This window comes from Sturnus vulgaris, chromosome 1 (assembly GCF_052056855.1).
Source record: "Sturnus vulgaris isolate bStuVul1 chromosome 1, bStuVul1.hap1, whole genome shotgun sequence".
NCBI lineage: Eukaryota > Metazoa > Chordata > Aves > Passeriformes > Sturnidae > Sturnus > Sturnus vulgaris.
The window spans coordinates 135,055,239-135,082,169 of NC_142243.1; the positions used below are offsets into that span (position 1 = coordinate 135,055,239).

The window sequence follows — 26,931 nt, forward strand, 5'->3', positions numbered from 1 at the left end:
GGCTTTTCTCTATGAACTAGAGAAGGGAGAAGCACTCTGGGCATGCAGAACATAAATGGCATTCCTGGGTGTCAGGAACTCCTCTCATATCTGAAATGGTGAAGTTGAGAACGTAGCAGACCTTTGCTCTAAACCAAGCCAGAAAATGCACACCTTTATTAAGCAGAGTGAGAACAAGCATTTGCCACCACTGGTGTTTGCCCCACACGGCCATTTGTCAATTATAACAACACGAACCAAACCTTGGAGCTGGGGCTGGTTGAGGCAGTGGCACATCTGAGGGGTTCACAGGGCTCGGGGTCAGAGCCCGCCATGCCCAAGCTCCCCACACACCCGGGGATGGCTGGGCCACTCTGCCCTGGGAGGAGAATGTGTCGAGGGCTGTGTGCAGCTCCAGGCCCCTCAATTCAGGGAGGACATTGATGTACTGGAGAGAGTCCAGAGAAAGGCAACGGGGCTGGTGAAGTCTGGAGGACAAGTCCTATGAGGAGCGGCTGAGGGAGCCGGGGTTGTTTAGCCTGGAGAAAAGGACGCTCAAGGACGATCTTACCGCTCCCTACAACTGCCTGAAAGGAAGGCGTAGCCAGACGGGAATTGGCACCTCCTCCCAGAAAAAAAATGGAGAGAACATGAGGATATAGACTCAAGCTGTGACAGAAGATGTTCAGGTTGGACGTTAGCAGGAATTTATTTACCTAAAGGGTGATTTGACACTAGAATGGACTTCCCAGGGAAGCGATGGAATCATCGTCTCAGAGGGTATTTAAGTAAATACTGCACGTGGCACTCAGTGCCACGTATAATTGACACGGTGCTGTTAGGTCAGATCGGACACGATGACCTCGGAGGCATTCCCCTATCTCCCTCACTGCCTGTGACTCTGCCCCACAGCCCGCGCTCTCCCTCCGCCACATGGGCACGCCGGACGGGGAAGCACCGCCCCCACACGGCACACGTGACCTCACCGCCCTCAGAGCCTCCGCTTGGCCCCGCCCCGTGCTCGCGCCGAACGCTTCCGGCCGAGGGCCGGCGGAGGAGCGCGCATGCGCCAGGAAACCCGGAAGCGCCCGAGCGGTGGAGCCGGGGCGGGAGGCGCTGCCCGAGGCGCTGCGTGCGCGGCGCTCCCGCGGCCCGGCCGGCCCGGGGTGGGCGCGGAGCCTCGGGGCGCTGTGCAGGGCCAGGTAAAGGGGCCCTGAGGGGGCATGGGCCCGCGGGAGGGACGTGCGAGGATGTGTCCCGAAGGTACGGGCGCGGGATTCCCGGGTTTGTGGAGGTATCCGAGTGAAGCCGTGGCGGTGACGGGACGGGGAAGGGTCTCCTCAGGACGGCGAGTGTTTGGGAAAGGATGTGGGGAGGGATGGAAGTGATGGCAGACCTTCACATAACATCAGCTCCGTTCATGAGGGATGTTGGTTTCTTGGAGTTCAGGCTGGCACGAAACTGGCGGGGTTGCCTTGTACACGGTGCTGAGACCGGGGAGGTGAATCTAAGGCGATACCTAGTGTGGACTCTTATCATTTAGGAGTTACCCTTTTTTGATGTTATCAAAGTTTATCCTTTTGATGACTCCAAAAAGGAGTTTTCCTGTCACTTAAATGCTATGTGAAAGTATGGTGGGCTGCTCGATCACCTTTTCTGTTTCTTCATTTATTTGGTTGGCTTTTCTTTTGAACAAGCCAGTTTCTAGTTCATATATGTGGATATATATATATATACACACGTATATGTGCATGTGCATACATACTTATATATATGTATGTGTAACCTGAAAATTCGTAAATGAAAATAGGCGTGCTTGCATCTTTCTATACATTTCTATACATTTTATCTTTTTATGCAACTATGTGAAACTCTGACTATAAATGATATTTAGAATTATTTACACACATTCAAAAAATAAGAGTGTTGCATTATTGAAAATTTGACTAACATCTCAATTTCTTGTCCTCTTTTCCTAGTGCTTGACCTGTAATACAGAGATCTTCCAGAATGCTGGAGTCCTATGTAACTCCTATTTTGATGAGTTATGTGAATCGCTACATAAAGAACTTGAAGCCTTCAGATCTGCAGTTATCACTCTGGGGAGGAGATGTTGTGCTTAGTAAACTTGAATTAAAGTTGGATGTACTTGAACAGGTATGTTATGTTTATAGCAGTTACAGTCCATGTCTTTGATTTAAAATAAGTTGGCCGAATTATTTTAGATTGTTCTGCACAGCTGAGTAATAACTTAGTGCTTGTTGGTTTCTTTCTTATGCAAGTATTTTTCTCCCCTGCATTTAGTTATTCTTGCTTTAATTTCTTGCCATTTGTTTCACAATGAATGGTAATTCTTTACACATTCTGTAAGTTATGGAGTGTGAAGAGAGGCTTTTTTGTGGACATATTTCTTTCAGTAACTATTGTTTTACGGTAGGAACGTTAATTTAATTGCTTTTCCAGTATAATTACACATAGTTACTAAGTTGAAAGGTCACAAAGTAAAATGGGATCTCTTTTTGATTATGCATACTAAACCCATTTGTGCTCTTTGTATAGTTTTCTAACTTCAGATTTCATCGTTCCAGTTGTGTCTAAACTTAATAGCAATTGAGGAATAGATTTGAAAATCTGGTTTCTGTGGATTAATCAAAGACTCAGGAAAACTTAGCCTTGAAACAATAAGTTGATCAAGTAAAACACTAGATATGGAATTTGGAGCCTGCTGTCAATATGCAGTAGTAAAGTCTTAGCATAGGGATGGTTTCCTTTTATGCTTATCTGAATTGACAGCTTGAATGTGTGAGACTGATAATGCTGCTTTCTGTTGTGCATGGTGTAGCAGGGCTTAGCTGGAGTCCTGTGGCCAGATGTAGTTCAACCAAGTGAAGGAGCTGAGAGAAATGCAGCAAAGAATAGGAAATTTAGATGATACATCCCTTGAAAGAAGAATAAAATATACAGGGAATGTGTTTTTAATATTGACTAAAATAAGGTGAGACAAGATAGGGCAAGAATTACTTGGATCTGACAAGAAGCAATTGAATAAATTGCATGTTGGGAGACTTAGGTTATACATAAATGGAAATCTCATTTATGTGTCAGATTATGAGGCATTGGAATAGGCTTGGGTGACTGCATGTCTCTATTGGGAACACCTTCTAAATGTGAAAGAAATACACATGGCCAGTTAGGAATCTTGATCCTGTTCTGGAGGAGGAGACAAGAGATCTTGTCCTTTTTCTGCTTTTTAAAGAACCTTACTTGTCTTCCTTCAAGTATTTCATAGTCTGTGTATTTTCTCTCAAGTCTATTAATTGTTAATCTTGTCCATAGAGCTGATGTTCTTTAGGATGTGTTCCCCCGCCAGCCTTTTAAAATGTATACGTACAAAGAAGGGTTGATCAGAAAGGAGTTCTGGAGGTCATCTAGTCCAACCTCCTCTTCTGAGCAGGGCTCTTGCCAGCATTGTCAGACCAGCTTGTGTTTTACTTCAGCTGGGTCTTGAAATCTGTCTTGTGGGAAGCTCCTCTCTGGGTAAGCTGTTTCAGTGCTCTGCTGTGCTGAGAACAAGTTTGTCCTAATAGCAAATCAAATGATGACTTCCGATGGATGTATCAAACTTGCTATGTTACCTGACACTATAAGAATTTTGCTTCTGTCATTGGTGGTGTTCCCTTTCCAGTAGTTGCAGTTTGCTGGTAGGTGATCCTTTGCTTCATCTTTGTCTATGAACTGTGTTTCTAAATAGCCAGTTCAACCTGATAATGTCATGGCTCTTGTGACAAATATTACCATATGTACCCATGTTCATTTGAATGGGATTGTGAATGTGTGATGGATGCAAAATTTAGCTCGTATTCATTGTTTTTAGATTATTTGTTTGTGAAATGTAGTTATCTTCATTTGGCTCTTATTATTCTTCGGAACTTGTCTAAACCCACAGACTGTATTTAGAGTGTCTTCCTCTTTTTTGTGAAGGGGATGCTGTTTATTTCTGCTCAGCAAAACTCTTTGAGTAAGCAGTGTGGGGTAATGCGAAGTCCCCAAGCCCTTGCAGGTGGCAGGAGCTCCCTTGAAAAGCTGTTCTCTAAAATTTACCAGTATATATCATTTTAGTTGGGTTCTCTCCCTGATGGATTCATGATACACAAAGTTAGTCCCCTTAATTGCTCTGCTCTTTTAGCACTGTTCTGTTCTGGGTTGTGATCCCCAGCCTGGTTCCTTGCTCCTTATCTGACATGAACACAGCTTTAATTTCATGCTTCAGGTTCTTAGATACAAATCCGCCTGTCCTGGATGTATTTGTCTAGAACCTTAAATATTTCCAGAGAATTCCATCTTCTGTGGAGTTATACAAGGCTTTTAGGGAGTGTTAGCATAGGTTCCAAACTACCTGGACGAAGCACTTTGTAATAGATTTCGGGACAAGTGTGTGCTTCCTGCTCCATGCACTTTAGTTGATGTTAGTGTTCTCAGGTCATGTTGTGCTGTGATGAGCCACCAAACAGAATCCCAAAGGACAGATGAGAGCAAAACATAAACTGCCTTTTGTCTTACAGAAGATTTTAATTTATTTTTGTGACCAAATTGGAACCAGTATCTCTTGAAATCAGATGAAATACAGTTGTTGATATAGAAAATTTATCAAATGTGAAGAGAATGTTCCAGTACCTGAAAATACTTTGCATGTTTTTTACATTTATTTATGTAAGTGTTATGCTCTCATTAAACTAGGCTGAATGTCATTGTAATAACTCTTAGGGTCTGTCCTTCTCTCTGTCCCCCCTTTTTTTGTACAAACCAGTTCTGTAGTGGAAGTCAAGTACTAGTTTGGACTTGGCTTGAATTTTCTAGGTACAGTGTAATTGTTGTATGTAATTGTGTCACTCTCTGAATAGCCAGTTGATTTAATAATCATTATCTTTAGTTCAAGATTAAATCTAATAAAATTTTGATATTTTTCCTGTCCTGAATGATTCAATTACCAGAAGACTCAACAGTCCAAGAAATTTTCCATCTGTATATAATATGCACATTGCACAAAAACTACTTCAAGAAAGAAATTTGTAATAAAATTTTGAAACTAACACTTTAAATATTTAAAGTGTTTTTTGGAAAAGCGCTTTAAGCACTTTTGTCAAGTTTTGTGTGATGTCTCCTTTGTATCAGAGGTAACAGACCTACTTCTGAACTTGGTAACCAGCTTGTGTGTAGTATATGTGTTGCTATAGTAGTGCCAAAAAGTTAACATACATCGTGATCTCTTCTTGCTGCTTGTGTATAGTCCCATAATTTGTTTTTAGCTGTTTTGCAAATGCAGGAGGGAAACATTAAGTAGTCTTTGGAAGACAAAAGATACCTTGATCTAAAGATTATTGAATTTTATTGTAATGTGGATCTTTCATATCCAAAAGAATTGGTATAGAAAGAAACATGAAAAATTCTAAGGTACTTAAAATAATTTTAAGGAAATGGGAGCATTGAAATATCCTTATTTTAGGTCTCTGTTATGTGCCACTGGTTACTTGTGAAATATAGCCTTGACTGTGAAGAAAAGGTATTTGAGTTAATAGTGATGTGGAGAATAAGTACTTGCTTATCACCCCAACTTTTAGAAGAGTCTTGTGTTATAGAACAAGGGGAGATTTTAGGCAGAGGGGAATTATGATCATCTAGTCTGCAGTCTTATATGTTAGTCAGTTATTTATGGATCAAGCCCAGAAGTTTGGTTTTAATAATATATATTTTTGTGAAGGATTTATATGATTAAATGGAAAATCTAAAATGCGAAGTCTAATCAGTCATGGGTATAAAGGAAATATTAAGAATTTCGAGCACTACTTAATGAAGGGAGAAAGACTGCATAGGAAACAGGGAGGAATAAAAATCGTCTTTGTTGAGTTATGAACAAGTTACTTAATTTGGTACACATTTGTATTGTCTACTGAATAGAACAACAAGGAGTTCTCTACATTGCTTTATTCTAATTGCCCTGGCTGTAACCATGACAGTGGGTTTCCTTAATGTCAGATAACATTTATATATGAATTTCCTTTGAGAAAGAACTGTCTTCTAAATATGTTGTGCATTTGCTTTTATCACCTTTATTTTGAAATAATTTCTTCTTCTGCTTCTTTCAATATCTTACAGTTAACTAGACAAAAGTGAGAATGTGTTAAATCCATCCAGCAAATAGTGGAAAAACAGCTATTCTAGAATGCCTTTTGAAGCAAAGAGAAGTCAGGATCTAAATAGACATTGTGGTATTGATGAGTGACAAAAACTTAGGCATCTACAAGTCCAGAATGGGAATTTTTTTCTATTATTGTTCACAGTGGTAGTTTGCTGTCTTGATCTCTGAAAGCATTGTCTCTTACGTTGTAATGTACTTTTAGATTGCATGTTTTTTTGTAATTTATTTCTGTGTCACACTTCATGTATGTCCTCAATCTTCCCCCCCCAAAAAAACAACAACTCTGGGACAAAAGACATTACTTAATTTATTGTATGATTAATCGTGTAGCAAGATCTGTAGCTAAACAGCCCAGTATTTGCTTTTCAGTGTCTTAACTAAAACTGTCTGGATGAAAATTTTATTTGTGTTGCTTGTGAGCCTAGGGCTGAATTTTTAGGAGAGGCTTTTGGCTGAAATCCTGAAGTGTTGTAGCGAACGAGATGAAGAAAAAAACACTTTGTAAAAACAAATTAACAATTTTCTTTGAACTTTTAATGAGAAAGTCTGAAACTGTCATCTCTTAGAATGGGGACTTGAAATTGGGTGTGACTTTGTGTAAGCATGGCTGAAGAAGGAGTCAAGTGTTTTTTTAGTATGAGATGGGTGTGGTTTTTTTGAACTTAATTAATCAGTACTCATTGAGGCCCAGAAACCAATTTACAAACTGAAGGCTTTGGCAAAAAAATAGAGCTATAATTTTGTGTAGTTTCCTCCTCTGAATTTTGTCATCAGTGAATATACAATACTCTTAGCTCCTGGATACAGGATAAAATTTTCATAGTACCGGTAGAAAGGTTTAGGGGGTGTCAGCTGAAGAATGGGGGAAAGTGTTCCCTAAAATTGTCCTCTTAGCAGCTGTTGTTGCTATGATGGTGTGGGTATTGGTAAGAATAGTTGACTTGCCTCTAGTTATGTCAAAGACTCTCTTTGCAAAGATGCAAACCTGTCACAGATGTAAATGGTGGTCATTTCAACTCTGAACTTACGATATGGTAACCACTTAAGAAAATAAAACTTTTTAGGGGGCTTTCAAAGCATATTACTAAGATTTGATAATATATAAATTATTCATAAATTTATCACTGGTAAATGTATTTATTTCCCTATATTTAGGCAAGAAAATTACATTAGCTAGCTTCACAGAACTATTGTTTAGGCATACTTTAAGACTTTCTAATACGTATCAAGTAGTAAATGCAAAATGCCCTTGTCACTGTTATGAATGATGTTCTATTTTTCCCAATTTATCAAGCAACAAGATTAAATTTAATAGTAAGTTTTTAATAGTAACAAAATGAATACAATCAAAGTATTGGAGATGACAATTAAAGTATTGGAGATGAAACAATCAAAGTGCATATATTTAAGAATATACAAAATTTGGCAGTAAGTAATTTAGTATAATTGAGGTTCGTATAAAGCATAAGCAAAACCGACCGGGGAGGGGCCCCCCTCTGACCGGGGATACGGGGAGTGGCTCGCCATTCCTCACGTATCAAAGCATCCAGGCTAACAATCCCACTTATATACTGTAAGTTACAGAAGTTTCTAGAAAGCTCCTCCTAGTTTCTATTCCTAAAATTTATGTAACTATACTGCACGGCGCATGCTCTACTAATGGGTTAGGGGGTCTCTTATCCTTTTTAGGGTCTTATTTCCGGTGAAGGCTCATCATCTTCATCAGTGACCGAGGTGTGACCTGCAGGTAGCGCAGGCGCCCTGTGTGACTGAGCAGATGTTTTCCATAACATGACTTTAATTAAGTCCCATGCTTGGAATCATTCCATTTTTGACAGCTTCAAGGTTGAAGCTGTATTTCTAGATGCTGCTTATCAGACCTCCGTCCTTCTACTATTCTTATCTGACTTTCTTCTAACCTCCTTCTTCGACTCCCAACCTCTGTAAGATGTCTTTTATCCTGTCTCACCCATCTCCCCCTTCTCACTCTGTAACAATTGTCTTCTATTGATCTAAATACAATTTTGTTAATATAGTTACAACTTAATTAGCACGAATCACATTTATCACATCAACAAATTTTATTAATATAGAAGTTCTGTACAGCAGGAATAGGTCTAGGGTCAAGCAGTGCAGGAAAAGAGGCTGTCTGGATCCACTGGTAGAATGTTTGTCTGAAATTTGCTAGTAACTTGCCTGCTTGATTTCTGAGTTTTGTGGACCTTCTCTGTGTGACATCATTCATAGGAGTTCTGAGTTGAATGAGATGTATGTACCTAAAGTGATCCAAGGGGCAAAGGTGCTTAAGCCCTGGCTTGCCAGGATAGTTCTGGAGTCCTGAACAAAGGTTCATGTTTCTGAGTTTACCAAAATACAGTGAAGACCTTCTGTGTGCTGGTCAGCAGCAGGCTGAGTGGGAGTCAGCAATGCACCCTGGCAGCCCAGAGGACAAACCCCTTCCTGGGGTACATCAAACTCAGCCTCACCAGCCGGTCACAGAGGTGTCTCAGCTGTTCAGCCTTGGTGCAGCCTCACCTCGAGCTCTGTGTGCTGCTCTGGGCCCCACAGCTGCAGGATGAGGGGAAAGGATGAGGATGTGTCCAGAGGAGGCCAACAAAGGTGATGAAAGGACTGGAGGCAATGTCCCGTTTGAAGGGACTGGGGGCTTTGGGCTTGTTTAATTTGGGGAAAAGGAGGCTGAGGGGTGACCTCACGGCTTCCTGAGGAGGAGACATGGAGAGGGAGATGCTGAGTTCTTCCCCCAGTATTCAGGGATAGGACAAGTGGGAATGGTTCAGAGCTGTACCACAGGAGGCTTAGATGGGACATTAGGAGTAATTTCTTTACTGAGGGTGGTCAAACACTGGAGCTGGTTTCCTACAGGGGGTGGATGTTCCAAGCCTGTCAGTGTGTAAGAGGCATTTGGAGAATGCCCTTAATAACATATTTGGACTTGTAGTCAGCCCTGAATTGGTCAGGCAGTTGGACTATATGGTCATTGTATGTTTGCCAAAACTGCTTCCCTGCTTAGATTCACTTATTTCTCGACCTGAGAGCATACTTCACTTGTCGTTCCCAGCATCTAAGATGATGATGAAAACAGCAGGCTATAAGCAACTTGAAGTGAAGATGTGTCATTTTTTCTCCATTAAAACTTGAAAGTAAAAAATATCAGAATATGAAATTAGAAAGGTGAAAAGATGAAGCATCCCTGAAACCTGAGCATTAGAATACTTAGTACTGAGAATGCTGACTTAAAATTCTAACATATCAAATATTGATTCTTTATTTTACAATAAACAATTGTTTTCATTATTCCAAATCTTGGTTGCTAGTCCTGGGACCAGCTCTCTAGCCTGACCCTTCTGTTGGTTAAGTGTTGAACTCATTTTTTGCAGGAAAACACCTGAAGCTACTGGGAAATTGCAACACTTTGTACACTTTGTATTGTATGTACACCAATTTACTTCGTTGGGTACCTCTAATCTAAACTTCAGCTCCTTATTTCCTTCTGAATTGCTGCAAGCAGCAGCTGTTTCCCTGGAGCTGTTCTGCAGAGTTGTGATCTGTGCTGGATGGAGTGTCCAGGCGTTTGTTAGAACCTCTGGACTGACTTGTGCAAGTTTTTAAACCAGTGAGACATCTACGTTAGACCTTGCTATGCAGGAGTCTGATTTTGCCAATGAAAAATTTAATAACTTCATATTTACAATGCAGTTTGATATGAAAGGGGCAACAATGGGCCAGTCTTAAGGGAACTGAGCTCTTAAAACGCTTAAGCACTAAAATGTTTCAAAAGAAATTGCCTTGCTGTGGCATTGTCAATGTTTAATTCTAAATTTCTGCTCTTCGTGATAATACTTGTTGCACATTAATTTCAATTTTTATCTTCACCTTGTTTGTTTCTACTTGTATTTTTAATAGTGAAACATTTTGAAGTAGCTTCATGTGTGAGAGAGAGGTGGTTTTGAACTATCTTTTATTATCAGGGACGTGGTTATCCAAATGTCTCCTTTGAACAGACTGATTTTGACTGATTGCGTGAGTGATGCATGCCAAGGCCTGTGGCACGCTGCTGATTAGGGGAGGGAGAATAATTTTTGACTTGTTTTGTGATAAGACATTACTATTTTGAGTTACAAATATGTCTGGAATTTTGATGTATTTCAGTAGTTAATTCTGCATTCTTTGTTGTTGTTAGGAGCTGAAACTGCCATTTACTTTTTTAAGCGGGCATATTCATGAACTTCGGATTCATGTGCCATGGACAAAATTGGGATCAGAACCAGTTGTCATCACTATCAATACGATGGAATGCATCTTGAAGTTAAAGGATGGGGCTCAGGTAAGAAATGTGATGAATGCTTTTCCAGCATTGTGATGTTCATGAGAATAAGAGCTTCTATAGGTCACTCTCAAGAAAGTCTTCTGAAGAATCTGACATGTGAAGTTGGGATCCCTTTTATTTTCTGAGTGGCTAATATTTTTCTTCTTGTCATGGCTACTATCATCCTTTATGCTTATATTTAAACTCTTTATTAGCTGTAGCTGTGTTCTTGCAGATGTGAAAGCAAGTTAATAGTGCTCTGTCAGATTTTTCCTATGCCTAGAGAAGAAATGGATTTCAAGAGCAGTGTAGCATCCTGTGTGCTCCCGGCTTCTGTCTCCCAAGAGGCAGTGCTGGTTGCATGAGTCAGCTGTATGTAGCACAACTCAGCACTGGGCATTTTTCAAAAGTTGTGTTGCAGTTGTTGAAGGAATGCGTTGAAGATCCTGGAGTCTAGATAATTTTTACTTTCAGAAATTACACTGCTTGCATGAGTGTACTTGGAAGACTTCTTGTATGTAAGGGTCTTCATTAGTTGATCAGAATAATTTGTGCATTAGTTTGTTTTCACAGGCTCAGGTAAGGTTTCCTTCTGACATAATGAAGCTGAACTATGCAGTGCCTCAATTTTTGTCATATGTCTAACTTAGTTAACCAAACGTACTTGGTTATGTTAATGTTGAACTTGTGGGGTTTTTTTTAATCAGCATGGTACTTTTATTCTAGAGAGGCTTACAAGTTTGTTTTGCTTGGTTTTTTTTAAAGCCTTGCTCACATTTTGATTTCAACAGTGCTTCACTTGTATTAAGGATCATGCAAACGAAAATCCTAATTTGTGAAAAACTCAAGTGTTTGGAAGGGTGCTTGGTGAGCTGTTAACATTTAACATCAATAACTAGATACAAGGCAGAAAGAACATTAGAAAACACTTTCCTGTTGTTTGATATTTCTTGATATATTCTTTTACAGTTACAGAACTAGGAGGTTTTTTTGCTGGAGTAGAAATCTCTAGTTGTAGCCACCCACAGAGGATATGCTTGCATTCTGTAGTTACACTTAATCTGTGTGCATATGTGGATGTGCATATATACACACCACCAGCCAAATATTAAGTACTTTTCTAATGTTAAGGTAAGGCTTTGAGACCAGATGTTCCATGAGAAGTGTGTTTTTGGAAGCAGCAAATTGCAACTAATTATGAGTTCCAGAAAAAGATTTGTAGCCCATGACTTTTGTGCAACCCAGAACTAATATTTGATATTGGACCTTGCAGATGGCTACTGCTGAAATGATCAGATTTCCTGCTTGTGTGGTATTTGAAACTCAAATTTTGTGGTGCACACATCAAAAGGTCAAGTGTCATGAACGTAAAGCACTCTCAAAACACAAGTATTTGTTACAGATGTTTAAGATTCAGAGGCAAGAAAAGAGTTTTGAAAATTGCAACTGACATTTGAACAAATTATTCATTGGTATGTATGCTCAGGAGGGTAAAATTTGGGTCTGTGCCATAGAAGGATTATCCTTGACTAACAAGAATGTAGATGAAAACATTTTTATGCTGTTTTCTGAGGATATGGTTTAAAAAGTTGACAGGTTGAGGTTTTTTTTAATTACTCTTTGAAAATGTCTGAAGTATGGCAGTGTACTTGGCTAAAACCAATTGTCATAAAGAATACAAATGAAATAAAGTATTTCTGTGGAAAGTGGTAGTAAAATAACTTTCAGCGACTTTAGCTCCAGTTGGAACTGTTCTGCCACGAACTTCATGTCAGTGAAGAGCATAATTAGCAAGAAGACTTGGTTTAGTTCTCAAATTGATTGGCTTGACCTGTATTTCCTTCCTCAAGTGAGACCTCTAATGAGCACAGGCATAATTTCACCTGAGCAAAAAATAAAGTTCTTGACCTCAACTTAGTGAGATGTGTTTTCTTTGGAAAGGTGCTATTTCAAACAATGTTTCTGTTGAAGATATATGAAGATTAAAATACGTGGACATTGGACAACAGCATTGTTTGAAGCTATTGTCCAGTGGACTCTACAGATTTTGTAAAAAGGAAGAGAGGGTTTGGCTCACTTTTTTTGAAGAATATCAGTTCCCTGGCGTGCTTTTGTATGTATGTCTTGCCGTGTCATTGTTAGTTCAGCTTCAGTGTTAGTTTAGTTAGGTTTTTTTGATGTTTGTACTTATTGCAGCATCTCCTCAGCTAAGTTTGGATTAGACAGTAATGACTCAACTTCTAGTTTTATGCAAAAATTCTCTTTCTAAGCAGAACTGTTGTGTAAGTGGTAAGTTCACTTAATGATGTACAAAATCCAGAATTTTGTAGAATTAGTGGTATTGACATGTTGAACGTCTTTCCCCCTTTTTCTTCTGTGCTTTTCTTAATTTTTACTCCTTTTCTGCATCCGATACTATTACTTCTAAAACCAAAATGTTAAATGTGATACTTCACAAGAAAATTAAACTGAAGTGCATCAACTTTGCAGTGAATAAAGGGGTGTTCTAGTGAACATGCTTTGTATGTGCACTTTTGGTTATGACTTGGTTAGTGTCAGTACTTGAAATTGAATTTGGCTGTGAGGTATTTCACATTGCTTTTTGATGTCTGTCAGCCCACTGCAACTGTGCCTGGCTTCTTTTTTTGCTCTTGACCTAATCTTCTGCAGCACTGAGTTTTAAGTATGTTCTCGAGTATGTTGTTATGATTTTTAAATCTGTTCTTAAACACTTCAATGTGATTCTGAAGTTCGCTTGAATTGTCTTTAGGTTATAGTAATTGACTATCCTGACACTGTTCTCCATGACCGCTATATTTTGTTTTAGAAAGTGCCTAAAGTTCCAGTATTTATCTCTATATGTTAAATCTCTGGGCTTCACATAGAATTGGAAACACTTTTAAAAATCTGTATAGATTGCTCTTTTTCCTCCAAGAGGTTTTTCTCCCTTTGTCCTGTTTGACTTTTCTTAACTCTTTGCTCTAATACACTCTTTTTAAAAATATATTTGAAATTATTTACTCGTTTCTCTTCCCCTCTCAGTGCTAAGATATCTCCATGCCCAAACCAGAGGCTTTAAATTCAGGTAGTGAAGATTGGGAAGGACAAGCCTGTAAATCTGTGTCTGTTTTCTTCATCTTCCTGCCATTATAACTAACCACGAGACTATTCTTCATGTTCAACCTTGAATTCTGTGTTTTTTTGTCTTGGAACTGGTGCAAATGAGGAGATCAAGGAGAAATGTGTAACTTATATTACTTCTTCATATTTGAGTCCTTGCCTTTAAGCAGAACACAATGCACCAGAAATATGCTGATGTGTATGAAGGCTCTCTGTACTCCAAGGATAATTAATTATGGAATTGGGGAAGACTGTTAGGTTGAAGCACTTACAGGGGCACAGGGAAACCAAGCAGTTTAGATCAGCATACAGACAATTGAGCACTGCTCCTTTCATGAGGCAAAGAAAGTTTTGAAGGAATATAATAACTTTGTGGAGGCACTGGAGAGCAGCCCACAAGCACGACTGTCAGAATAGCAGACACATTCCTGCCTGACACGTGGTAGAGACTAACACCAGAGAATGCTGGAAGCAGAAATTGGTCTTGACCGGGAAATGATTGAGATGGGAGATAAGGTATGTTGACAGATTATGAAGGTCTTTGAAGGGGAAGACAGAAGTCTTGTGTTTGATGAGGGTATAGTTATATGAAGTCTTTGCTTAGGTGGTAAAGCTAGCTCCAGATCTGAAGCAGTGCTTTAGTGTATTTTTTTTTCTTCACGTAGGTTGTAGTAGTTCAGTTGAATGTGACTGTATGGACAAGCAGTGCTGGTTTTTTTCCATCTGAGTGTATAAGTCTGTTGTGCTGTGACAGCAGAAATATGGTAAGACTTGAAGTTAGAAGACTTAACAAACAGTCTTTAGTGGCTCACATTTATGCTTTTTATTTGCTCATGTGCAAGCTCAAGGTCTTTATTTTTTAAATAAATATAATTTGATACTTGCTGAACTAAATATACTACTATGAAAGTAAATCTGAGTGAGTTTTAGCAAAATTTAAGATGAAGATTGTATCAAGATTTATTCTGTAGGAAGCAAGCTGTTATCCGCTAGTGTTAAATCATGTCAACTTAAGGATGAATATGAAATTCTTATTAAGCAGTCAGTTCATGATGCTCTTATTTGTGTTTTAATAGAGTAATATAACAAAAAAGAGGATTTAATGTTTCTCTGTGTGCATGCATATACATTAGTGTATATATGAGTAACAAGAAAAAATTTTGCATATTATTGTGAATTAAAACAAATTGCTTCATGCAAATCGGGCTCTAATTTGGTGTTTTCCAAAGGTTTGGAAGGTTTGACAGTCTTTTGTTGGGGTTTGTGCCATTTCTGTCAAGAACTCCTGTCTGAAGAGTTCTTATGTTTTCTATGAATTGTTTTATTTTATAATACATAATATATATATAAAAATATAAATATATTTTATAGAATAATATGATTTAATTGTGAACAAAAGTATTTTAGGTAGGAGGTTCTCTTTCAAGGATATTATCCTTTTAAGGGATGTCACACCCCACAAATGTCTTGCAAAAACATTTAGTAAACTTACTCTTCCCATAGAGGAAGTAGTAGAGGGAGGCTCTAACAGGTGCTAGAAGAGGCTTTGCAGCATTTGGTTCAGACACTTTGTTGTCTTTCTCCAGTGATCTCAAATGAGAGGCTGAGGAGGAGATGAGCAGCTTTGCTTAATGCTGGATAAATACTCACAATGTACTAGCTGGGCACGCAAGAGTGACCGTGTAATTTACCTATTTTTGTTCCTACTAACCACTTTAATAGACTTTAAAAATAAAGTCTCTGATGCTTTAGATTGCAGTAATTCTGCTTATGAAAGAAGAAATTGCATTTGTGAATTTGTTCAAAGACTCCCTCAGGTGTATTTCTTAATACTCTAGCTGTAGGAGTCCTGCCACTGTCCTTGTGTTGCCTCAGTCTGAATACCTCTCTTGTTTACCTGAATGCCTATTAATATGTTCCTAATTTTGGGCAGTTTTCATGTGAATTTGCCCGTGTATTTCTATTTGAGTCCTTTTCAGGGCTAAATAATGGTGATTTCAAATGTCTGAAACTCATTGCTGTGAAAGGTATGAGAGATCTCGCTTGACTCCTTCTGTGCTTATTCCTGGCTCCTAGGAGATTTTTCAGTCTTGGTGTGCTGCCTATAGGCAGAGATAGTGTGGCACTTCTGACCTAATCCTATTGCTTGCTTTGGAGGAATGAACCTTGCTTTTAGGTGTGAGCCTTGCTTTTAGATGTTTCTGGTAAAGAACAAGATTTGTATACTAAGCACTTCTGCTTTCTGGCAGTCCTGGGTGACAGCTGTGCTGTACCTAACTCCTGAGAACACCCACAGGGACAAGGCATAGTGAGCTGTCCCAGTATCTTGAGAACACATGTGACTTTATGTGAGAAGGAACAGACTGGGAAGATGCTTTTCTGAGCAGCCAAACAGTGGGTGACCAAGCAAGAGAGGGGATGTATGAGTGTTCAGTGTCAGGCATATTTACTGTGATAGCAGGTTCAAGGACAGAAAAAGCAGTCATAAATATAGTTGGGACTGTATTCTTGCAAAGAGGTCAGGTTTTGAATGCAGTTCTTGTCAAGAAAATCTTTTGATGTTAACAGTCTTGACGATTTTAAAGGCCTTTTCTAACCTAAATGATTCTACAATTTTAAAATCAGGCTGCTCAGTATTACAGCAGGTGTTAAGACTGTGTAACATCAGTGATTTTCAATAGCTAGTTCAAATGAATGCACTTTGCATGCTGTGAAGAGAGTAAGGTGAGGATGTGGCCCTGTATTGGTATAGGTGTTGCAGGTTAAGGAAGCTGCCAGGAGCTGTGTGTAGTTGCAGTTTTCCCTTCAGTTCCTGTAGCAGCTGGAGCAATCTAGAGAGCAAATGTTGCCTTTTCTCATCTTGTTTTCTGAACAAGATTTCTATGTACCTCTGTGGTGGTGTTCAGACCAAGTTTGTGATTTTGAAGACATCTCCTGGCTGTTCAGGCTTACTGTGGTTTGACCTCTGTTACAGGCTTGTCTCAGAATTAATGGGCTGGATACCTTTTTGGTCAAACTACCATTCTCCTAGAGCACATTAAAAGGAGAATGTGCTACAGCTGTTAATTGAAATGAGAACTGTCTTGTGTGAGTTGGTCTGTATCTAACCTTCGTTTAATGCCTGCTTGTCTGCTTTTCATAGTTAGTGTGTCTGTGGCAGTAGGCATCTCATGAAACATCTAATTATGGACATGTGCAAGCACCACTTTTTCCCTTCCTCTTCACCTTTGTGAAAGCACATCCCTCTAGTGCCCTCTGAAGCTGTAGAAAATTGAATGTGCTTCTAATCCAAGGGTTCAGAAAAGGGTTTATTTGGTAAGAAAGTAGGATCTGAGCTGCTAAAATAATGGATTTCTATCTGTCTGTTAATTTTTATTATGATTTAAGAAGTAGGCTTTCTGCAAACCCTCTGGAATTGCTTTCTCAGAATGTCATCTCACTCAAACTAGAAGAAAAAGGAAAACTGTTTGTTGTAGTCCAGCATGTCCCATATTACAGGCAAAGACCAATGCTTGACATCTATGTATTTTGCATTGACAGGAGACAGCAAATTATTACTCACTCGTATTGTACTTCTAGCAGTGTTTTGAACTCTGTATCAACAGTAGAACATTCTGGTATGAGATTATTTGTCAAGAAGACTTCAGTGTCAATTGAAAAAATTTTAGGCATATGAGGATGCAGTGATACTTAATAAGGAAGGTAATGGACACTGGTAACAACCAAGCAGTGCAGCTGTACTTCAGATTGTCAATGAAATTTCTTTCTTAGGCATTGTGGTGGGTTGACCCTGGATGGCTGTCAGGTGCCCATCAGAGAGCTCTCTCACTCCCCTTCTCAGCTAGACAGGAGAGAAAATATAATGAAAGGCTCATGGGTTGAGCTAAAGATAGGGGCAGATCACTCACCAGTTACTATGAAGGGCCAAACAGACTTGACTTGGGGAAATTAATTAAATTTTTTACCAATCATATCAGAGTAGGGTAATGAAAAGTAAGCCCAGATCTTAAAAATACCTTCTCCCACCATTCTGATCTGCCCTGGCTTTACTCTATTCCTGATTCTCTGCCTCCTCTTGCCAGTGGCACAGGGAATAGTGAATGGGGTTGTGGTTAGTTTATCACACTGCTGCCTCTTGCTCCTTAGTGGAAGGACTTCTCCCCCTGCACCAGAGTGGGGTCCCTCCCACAGGGGACAGTCCTCCACAAACCTCTCCAATGTGAGTCCTTCCAATGGGCTGCAGTTCTTCATGATCTGCTCCAGTGTGGGTCTCTTCCATGGGGTGCAGTCCTTCAGGAACAGCCCAAGGGATCACAAGGCCTGTCAGCAAATGTGCTTCATTGTGGGCTCCTCTCCCCATGAGTCTACAGGTGATGCCAGGAGCCTGCTCCAGTGTGGGCTTTGCATGGCATCACAGCTTCCTTCAGGCCTCCTCCTGCTCTCCTGGTGTGGGCTCCTTCACAGGCTGCAGGTGGATCTCTGCTCCACCATGGGCTGTAGGGGCATAGCTCCTTCACCATGAGCTGCAAGGGGATCCCTGCTCCATGCCTGGAGCACCTCTTCCCTATCTTTCTCTGGCCTTGGTGTCCTCAGGGTTCTTGAACTCCCATGCCTTTATTTCTCTCTGCTTTGGCTGTAATCGCTTCTGTCCGATAGTTTTGGTTTTTTTTTTAATCTTAAATCTATTCTCTGATATTTATCACTGATGGCCTTGGCTGGTGCCAGGTTTGTCTTGGAGCTGGCATTACCTCCATAAGGGAAGCTTCTAGCAGCTTCTCACAAAGCCACCCCTGTAGATCCCTGCTACCAAAACTTTGCCCTGCAAACTCAGTCCAGGCATGAGCCAATGAAACCCTTTTGTCCTTCGTACTAATACACCTCAAGGTTATAGTCTCATTATCATGCATAGACACCTCATACTTTTGCTGGTGTTCATTTTGTGCTCCTATGTACTGTAGAATCAATTGCAGTACTGGTAGAGAGCAAGAACTTTCTGTTTTTCACATTTTGGAGGTAAAGCTCAAATTCCTGTTGTCTTGTTCTTTATCTTGCCTGAACTATCTCTTTCTAAACTGGTGGTTTTCTTTGGTTTTCAAAAAATGGTTGAAAGACAGCCCCCATAATGCAGTGCTGGTAGCTGAAAAGCTAACTTGGAATGGCTGCATTCTTATAGCTGCTATCTCAATGGAGAATTGCTGTTTAAAAACAACTCTTTTTCAGCATTAGTAATGTCTGCCAGCTATTGGGGTTGGATTCAGGTTCAGGGCCTCAGGTTCCCTAGCTGCCTTGTCATAATTGCTAGTACTTCAATCTTTTAGTATGCTCATACAGTTGGTTTGTCTTATGCATGTGGACTAGGCATCTTGCCATCTATCCCAAGATCCCTTTTTGCTTTTCTAAAATTTAGGTATTTAGAATTAAGAATTGTTTGGGGTTTTTTATTACTATTTGGGTATATTGGCTTAGGCTGGCTCTTTGCCTTTTTAAGATGTCAGTTGTGTGTAGGGAAACTTGCCCTTGCCAAAAAGGAAATAACACTTTTCAAGTTTTAAATAACTTATTGCCCTCCAAAAAAACAGCTTAATTGTCCTTTAAATCCAGGAAGGACAGAAATATATTTACTTATGTGTAAATGTGGATTATATAAATTAATGTCTCAATTCTTTATACACAGTGTACATGAACTTCCTTTTAACGGCCAAATCAATGCCCCAGGTTTGGGGTCTGATGTCTTTTTTAAGTGCTTGTGTGGTGCTGGTACTGTACCTTAATTTATGACCTTTCTATAGGCTGTTGAGAAGCCTTGCAGCTGCAGAGACTGCAGCTTTAATTTTCTCCTTCATCTGTAAAGTTTGAGGCAGCCAGATTGAAATGTGCATATCCTGCAATCAAGAGAGCTCTTTTGGAGTCCACTCTGACCTGCTATAGTGTCCCAAGTATATTTGCAAAAGTAGGCACTAAATTTGTATCAGATTTATGGTGTTGTTAGCTTAGTACACAATGCTTGTTTGGAGCATGAGTTTTGAAGTTGGTTGGTCTTGTGTGGAACATCAATTGGAATTCTGTCTTTCTCGAGTAGCAAGAGGAAAGGATAATGGGGATGAGTGTAGGAGGTGAAGGATTGCTGAGGCATCTAAATGGACAAGTGAGTTAGGTGAGAAGAGATTAAAGAAAACTGGTGGATGTGAAGTCACACCAAGACAGGAAGGGTAGGTTTTTTTTGGTGTAGTGCTGGTGATTCTTTTAGCTTTCATATATTCACAGGTAATTCTAAGCATATTGTTTAATCAGGTGAGGGTAGCACACGTACATGAAGAGTTCCACTTGCCTTGGAACACCTGACTAGCTGAGAAATAGCTCACTTATTTTGGTGGAACTTTTTTGGATGCCGTATTTTGGAAAAAAGTAATCCTAATTTTAGATGTGTTGGAGTAGTTTTCCATGTATGTATATTTTTTTGGGAATCTTGCATAGGGCTGAATTTATTGAATCTGTTATAATATTTCAGACCTAGTAGTTTAATATATTATTATTTTCTCCTGTGCTTTGAAGAAAATATTTTCAGAGCTGATTACTAAAACACAGTTATTGCATAGGTTTGTTCCAGAATAGATATGGATATGGGGCTTGCTGTTTTCTGGATCAACATGTATTTCAACAGAAATCAGTGCTTTATGTGACATGTGTTTTGGATTTGTACTGTTTAAAAGCCTTGTTCTTTTGGGCAGACACTTAAATCAATCTGTGGTTCTCGCTACTTTTATTTTTTTAATTCCCCTATTTTTTTCTTATCCTGTTCTTTTATGTGTGTTGGGTTTTTAAAAAATAAACTATCCTTTAACTATGGGTACTGACTTCCTAGCTAGTTTTTTCCTTTCTACTTAGAATTCCAGTTTAACTAGAATTGTGCTTTGACTCTTGGTTGTAGAAGTTGATTCCTCTTCTTTCTGGAATCTCTTCACTTATCCAAGTGTTGTCTAAGTGTACCCTTGTCTGATCAGTCTCATTCCACTAAATTATATACCAAGTAGCTATCAGCTGACCTAATAAACTGATCTTTCTGAACTATAGCCAGTGCTTTATTTTTTTTTCCAAGAATTGTGTTTTGGGCCAAGAGAGTGTCCAAGAGCCAATGTCTATATCACGATGCCATGTCAATGCACTTGGCAGTTTTAACATTTGCTACTCAACACAGAGAGTGAAGCAGCAGAACGGGTTCATTTTCAAAACTGAGTTGTTTGGGAAATAGCATGATGAGAATTCAGAATCTCAAAATTCAGTTTTAAATCAATGAATGTTTATAAACATGTTCCTTTTTTTTTTCAATACTATCTTTGTTGATGGAAAATATTTATTTTCATTTGCTGAAAGTTGAAGTGTTATGAGCTTGTTGCACATGGGCTACTGCTTCTGAAAACAAGAGCTAGATTGCAACCTATGAGACTTTTCCTGGAACTGGAATGTATTAGGATTAGAGATTTGTTGGCATAGAAGGTGCAAGCTATGCTTGGGAGTATGTTCTGACTGAAGCATTTTCCCATACCTTAGTTGTGGAAACTTGTATAGGGCACAAGTAACAGTCAACCCATTTAGCTCTATCTGTCTCCACCCCCCATCCCCCTGTTTCTATTTTTGCTTCCATAGCATTCTCTAAAACTGATTACTGAATTTGACTGTAACTTGCCACTGGTAAGTCATGTTGCATTACAAAAAGAAAAGAAAAATTGGAAATCAAATTATGTAAGCCAAGAGCGTTTTGACCTGCAGATAGGCACACTTCTCTTTATTCATGCGCATGAAAACTAATAAACCTATGCCAAATACCTGTGTTAACAAAGTAAGTGTTATTTGTTTTAACCAAAAGCACGTGCTTCTCTGCTGAGCGTGAGGCATCTTGTTTCTGTGCTCATCTCTGTATAAGGTCAGGCCTGCAATACAATTCCACTCTAGTCAGTTGCCTCTTACACCTTTTGACACTTATAAAATCTGTACATATCCCACTTTGCTTGTGAAGTAGTTTGAATGTTGACAATTTCAAGTACTTTTCCTACGTGGAGAGGAAAAGTGTTTGTCTTGGAGGAAGCCCATGTTCCTCCTTTTACTCTTTTAAAACTGTAGTTCCTTATTTTCTACTTTGTAGTTCTAGATTCCTTTGCTTGGGGGATTGTGATGTTACTTAACAAGTGAGGAAGCAGCACGCCCACTTACCTGTTGTACTGCACTGCTATAGGAGCTTGTTCTTGAGATATATTTGTGTGGGTGTATATATGTGCATATGTATTTATGCCTATCAAAGACAGCTTTCCATCTGAATTTTTTATTTTGTTATTGCTTGATGGTAAGAAGGAACAGTAGGACAGGAAATATGGATTACACTCAGTACACAGGTAAACAGTTGTTTTGTATTGGTTATAATTTCATGTTAATCCAGTTAATAAGGCAGAGAGAGCAGGCAAGAGCCATTTTCTGATTGCTTTGTGGGCAAGCACTGTCACACATATCCAGCTGAATGGCAGTCAATGTATATTCAACTTGCTTCCCTCCCACAAAACTTTTTTTTTTATTGGACTTCTTTAATGGACCCATCTTCACATGTTTTGTGATCACTAGAAAACTGCAGACCCCAGACTATGTTACACTACATGGTACAGCTATATTCTGGAAGGTTCAAGAGTGTGAATGTTACGGTTGTTTATAAAGCAAATCACCTTAATATGCTGTGTGGAGAGAGGACAATGATATGTAAGAGCTTTCTAGGCTGCAAAATGAACTTGGAAGCTGAATGTCAGGTTGAACTCCTGGCAAAGCACCAATTAGAAAGTGCATTGTTGAAATGTAAATAATAGTTTTGTTCTGTACCAGCTATGATAGTAGCCAGTAATTCTTTTTGTGGAGTGGCTGTGCTGCTAGGAAATTGAAGGAATTGCAGGCAGCAAACCAACATTATAGCAAGGAAGTGGACGGTGTAATTTAAATATTAGAGCTAATGCAGCATTGACTGATTTAACTTATATTTTAGAACTGTGGAATATGTTGTAGGTCTCAGAGTCATGGATTTGAATGTGAATGCCATAGAATTGCTTTTAGGACAGGAAGCTAACTGAATTGGTCTGTGCTAGCCAGCCAGCAGATCTGTTTCTCCCTGCCACAGTTCCTTTACTTCCCTTTGGTGTGTACTAAGCATTTGGAGAGCAGAAGCTGGCATATCACTGATGAGACTGAATTTGCATTTGCTGTTAGGTAGCTCAGGGTTTAAATCTATACCAGCTGCTTTAGAACAAGGTTGCCACAGGATGTCTTCACAGTTCATGGTGGTGCACCAGGTAGAAAGGATTGTTTGGTTTCTTTTTTGCTGTGGTTAATTCAGTAAATTAGTATTTGGAAGTGAACTCATGGTATGTACTCCTGAATTTTGGAAGGGAACCCCTTTGCACAGGAATGGAGACTGACAGTGATTTCTGCAATTTAAGAGTTGAAACTCAGATAACAGCATTGCTGATGTATGTTCCAGAAAATAGGTTTACTAAGACAAATAAAAGTACTAACATGTGAATGGTGTATTTGTCTGTATAAAGTACAGAGGACCTGTTCTGATGTGTGGATACAGTTGTATAAAGATTAAAAGTAATCCCTGTCCATTTACTGATCTTTACTCAACTTTTTCCCTGGCCTACTTACAGCAAGAAAATGTAATGCCGATAGTCAGTGTCTTTGTTCCCAGGTACAGGGAGAAAGGATTTATAGATCATCTTTGGCATAATTCCTAGCAGCTTAGGGTCATATTCTGATTCAGCTTTCCCGGTGTAGGTCTGGGCTACTTCAGTTGGTTTACTTTGGAGTAATTCCAAATTTGTCTCAATCCAGCTGACATCAAATCAGGACCCTACAATCCAGCTTTGTTTCATGTAGTTGGGTGAAGAGTTTGGATTTGTGTAGTTTAATGGGGAATGAAGTGAGGTAATGCATTAAAAAATATTTCCTTGGAGAGGAAGTAGTTTTTCCTCATTTGTTGATAGATTAAAGCATAGATAAATTTGTTGGAATGTGTTTTAGCTCCTCATTACAGCAGAACCTACTATTTGAGAATGGGCATGATTACAGATTTTCTAGTGGAAAAATCCTGCAATTTATTCACCTTTGGTAAAAGGATTTCAAAATTCTAAAAGACAAAATACTCTTAATTCTTTCACTGTAAAGCATACTTTGGAATTATAGCTTGTTCTTTTTGGAAGGAGTAGTATTTTCTCTAAAAGTGTATAATTGAATTATAAATTCTTAGGTACAACTTAAGCAAAAGAATTCTCTTTACTCGTATATTGCTTGTGACTTACCTTGTAATACCTGCCCTTGAGAAGTGGTTCCTGCTAAATTTTGATGTGCAACTGATGTAGATTGTGTTTTATTTTGAACACTTATGGATAAAAATAAATTCGATCCCAGTGAGCTTCACTTCTTCCAAAAGAATGGGTAAATGTTCAGGTTTAAATGTATTCTTTCTTTTCTAAGGACAAGTCATTGTCTTCCTTTTTTACATGCCACAGAAGCTGAGGAAGGTTGTACTATGTTACTGGCAATACTCTGGGCCATCCAACTGTTATAAAAGCATGAACTTCAAATGTAAATATTTATTTCTTTGCCTCTGGAGAAGATTGAACAAACTCAATTCCTCTATTGAGAAATATGACTTTTTTTTCTTCCCTCTCCTCTGGCATGTTTGCTTAGTGGTTCTACCACTGACTTGCTAAGAAACCATGTTCTGAGGCATTCACCTTGGCTTCAAGAGATCCACTTGGTTTCCTTTACACGTACAAAGGTCTACAGAGCTCAGAATGCTATGAGGTTATCCTTCATTTTCAGTTAAAGTCCTTATGTATTACACCTAATTGGAGGATGAGCAATGCGAAGCTGCTTTTCCTTTCTGATTTTATATGCGTGAATCATTCTTCTGAAGGGTTTTGTCATGTAAAGGGTTCTATTGAGTTATTTAATTTGCAGGTATTTTCATTTAAAGCTGAAAATGTCTTTCATTAGATATCAAAGCCTGTTAGGCCTGTTAACCTCAGCATTATTCAGTAGTTCAAATTAGTTTAGGTTTTCTGGAAATTAATTAACAGCTGCTGTAGCAGCAGTAATATGTGATTACTTAGAATTTAACCCAAAGATCATTGGTCCTAGAAGTGTATTGGTAGCGTGGGACTACTTTTCCAAGAACCACAGTGGTTTTCCATGCAGTTCTAGGAGGTGAGAGGCCTCCTGATCAATACAATCAGTGTTGCTCTGCTGTTGGCTGTGGGGAGCACAGTGGACAGCAATGTTTCAGTCCTTGGGTGGGTGGGCTGCTCTCAGCTTTGCTTTTTATTCCCAGTGGTAGGAGAGTATCATATTTCACAGCTTCTGGAACACTTTCTATAGGTGAGCATCATCTGGATTGTGTTGTATATGTGTGTAGTTCTGCTGCCTTCTGGAAGTTGTTGCCTTCCTGTATCTCTACTGGATTCCAGGTGTTTAAGCTTTCTACCCTGCAGTTTTTACCCAGCAGGGCCTGGTGAAGACCAGAGAAAGAGGGCAGACAGGAGTGCTGCTGACTCCATACAACTCATTCAGCCTGGTGTTGATGGTCTTCTTCCCATATGTTCCTCAGATGCGGACAGTGATGATGTTGTGAGATAAATGCATTGTTCTGGCAGTGGGAAGTGGACATCTTTTCTGGAAGCTCTTCAACCCTTTTCCCAGCATGCATTTAAAGATGGGCTTATTATATGATGGGGGAGAGGCTACAAGCCCCCTAGATAAAATGGTTGTGGGGAACAGACTGCCTGCTTCACTGCAGTCATCTGGTATGCAGCTGAGGTTTTTAGGAGAGGCGGCCAAAGGGAACAAGCTAGATGAATTGTCCTGCCACACTGCATATGGCCTGTGGGTTATAAGTTGTTCATCGTAGATATTTGCTTATGATCCTTAAGAACATTAAGATTTTGCAGTAAAACTTTAGAAAAATACTTAACAGCATGAAAAAAATCTGCTTAAGCCACAATGAACTCTCTAATTCTTTTTACCAGCCTTTCACAAAGAGAGAGCATCTGGTGGACAGAATAGATCAGAGTCCTGAGTGCATATGCTAGTGGTTTCATTGTCATCAACAGACATAACATTTTTGTTGATTTATTTTGTGCAACGACTAAAACTTCATTTCCTGCTCTGTTAAGGATGTTCTACTTTGCTTGACTTGTACAAAAATGAAGTATGGTTGTTGTATCCATATAAAAGTTGAAAGCAATTGTGTGGCATGGAGTTAATGGTGGACATATCTTTTATCTACTTATGTGCATGCACCAGTTCTTTTCATCTGAAATCCTCTAGTTGTTGATGATGCTAAATCTTCTGCAGTTAACTTTCCCTTCTCAGGACTGTAATCTAAAGGTCAAGATACAATAATCTATTCTTCATTTATTGCATATCAAAGAGTATTCCTCTCATAAATGTGACTTATAAAACTGTAGTTTATTACCCATATACCAATTGTTTAAGCACTTCTGTTCTCAGTCAAGTAAAACCAAGTGAACTATGCATATAGTTGGAAGAAAGTCAGAGATTCTCTTCTACTGGTGTCTGCATAATCAATCAACTTGAAAAAAGAGTGTGCTGTAGATGCTCAGTCATTTTACTTGTGGCATTTTGAGTGCAACATAATTTCTGCAAAATGGTGTTTTTAGTTCCTCTTTTGTCTTGAGGAAAAAAAGCACAAACAGGACACTGTGTTTGGAGCAGCACAGGGCGGTATTTTTCTGCTTGTCAAAGCAGGGCCCTCACGTTTTTTGTCTTTTTCAGTATTGAGCTGAATCTAATTGAACTGCTCCTCTGTTGCGTGTGAAGTGTTGTTTGGATGCCTGATTCTCTACTCTGGACTGTGTTCCTGGCTGTGTTTCCTTAGCAGCATTGCTGTCCTTTTCTCTGAAGTGCCTAAAAAGGTACATGAATCCTCTGGTTAGAGGGCATCACCAGGGAAATGTTCTTTAAGAGGAGAGAACTGGCTACACTCAGAGCTTGAGTGTCTTGTGGCCACATATTTTTTCAGGTGGGTTCTTTCTTGTGTGTGGAACAGCAGAGTACTTTCATCAGACAAAATAAAGTTGTGCTACTTTCAGGAACTTTGGAAAACTTTATTTGAAACAAAAATTAAAAAATACAGTTTTTCAGAAATCTGAAAGTGAACTTCAATGTTTCTGATTAAATGTTTCTTTTTCCACCACTTTTTATCTTGATCTTGTACTGAAAGCAAGTATCAAGGTTACAAGACCTCAAGAGTGTG

The 26,931-nt window shown here is 39.2% G+C and overlaps 1 protein-coding gene across 8 annotated transcripts in view; it reads left to right on the forward strand.

The window, feature by feature from the left end:
* Positions 1-1,041: 1,041 nt before the first annotated feature.
* Positions 1,042-26,931, forward strand: part of VPS13B (vacuolar protein sorting 13 homolog B) — a 426,148-nt gene continuing 400,258 nt past the window's right edge. For 6 of the 8 annotated variants that reach the window (XM_014879771.2, XM_014879766.2, XM_088154940.1 and 3 more), the window contains exons 1-3: positions 1,069-1,242; positions 1,959-2,136; positions 10,377-10,520. In XM_014879771.2, the coding sequence (XP_014735257.2) occupies positions 1,990-2,136; positions 10,377-10,520 (291 nt within the window). In that variant the 5' untranslated portion in view covers positions 1,069-1,242; positions 1,959-1,989. Of the gene's footprint in view, positions 1,274-1,958; positions 2,137-10,376; positions 10,521-26,931 lie in introns of all 8 variants that reach the window. The other 2 variants (XM_014879767.2, XM_088154920.1) reach the window with 2 other exon arrangements.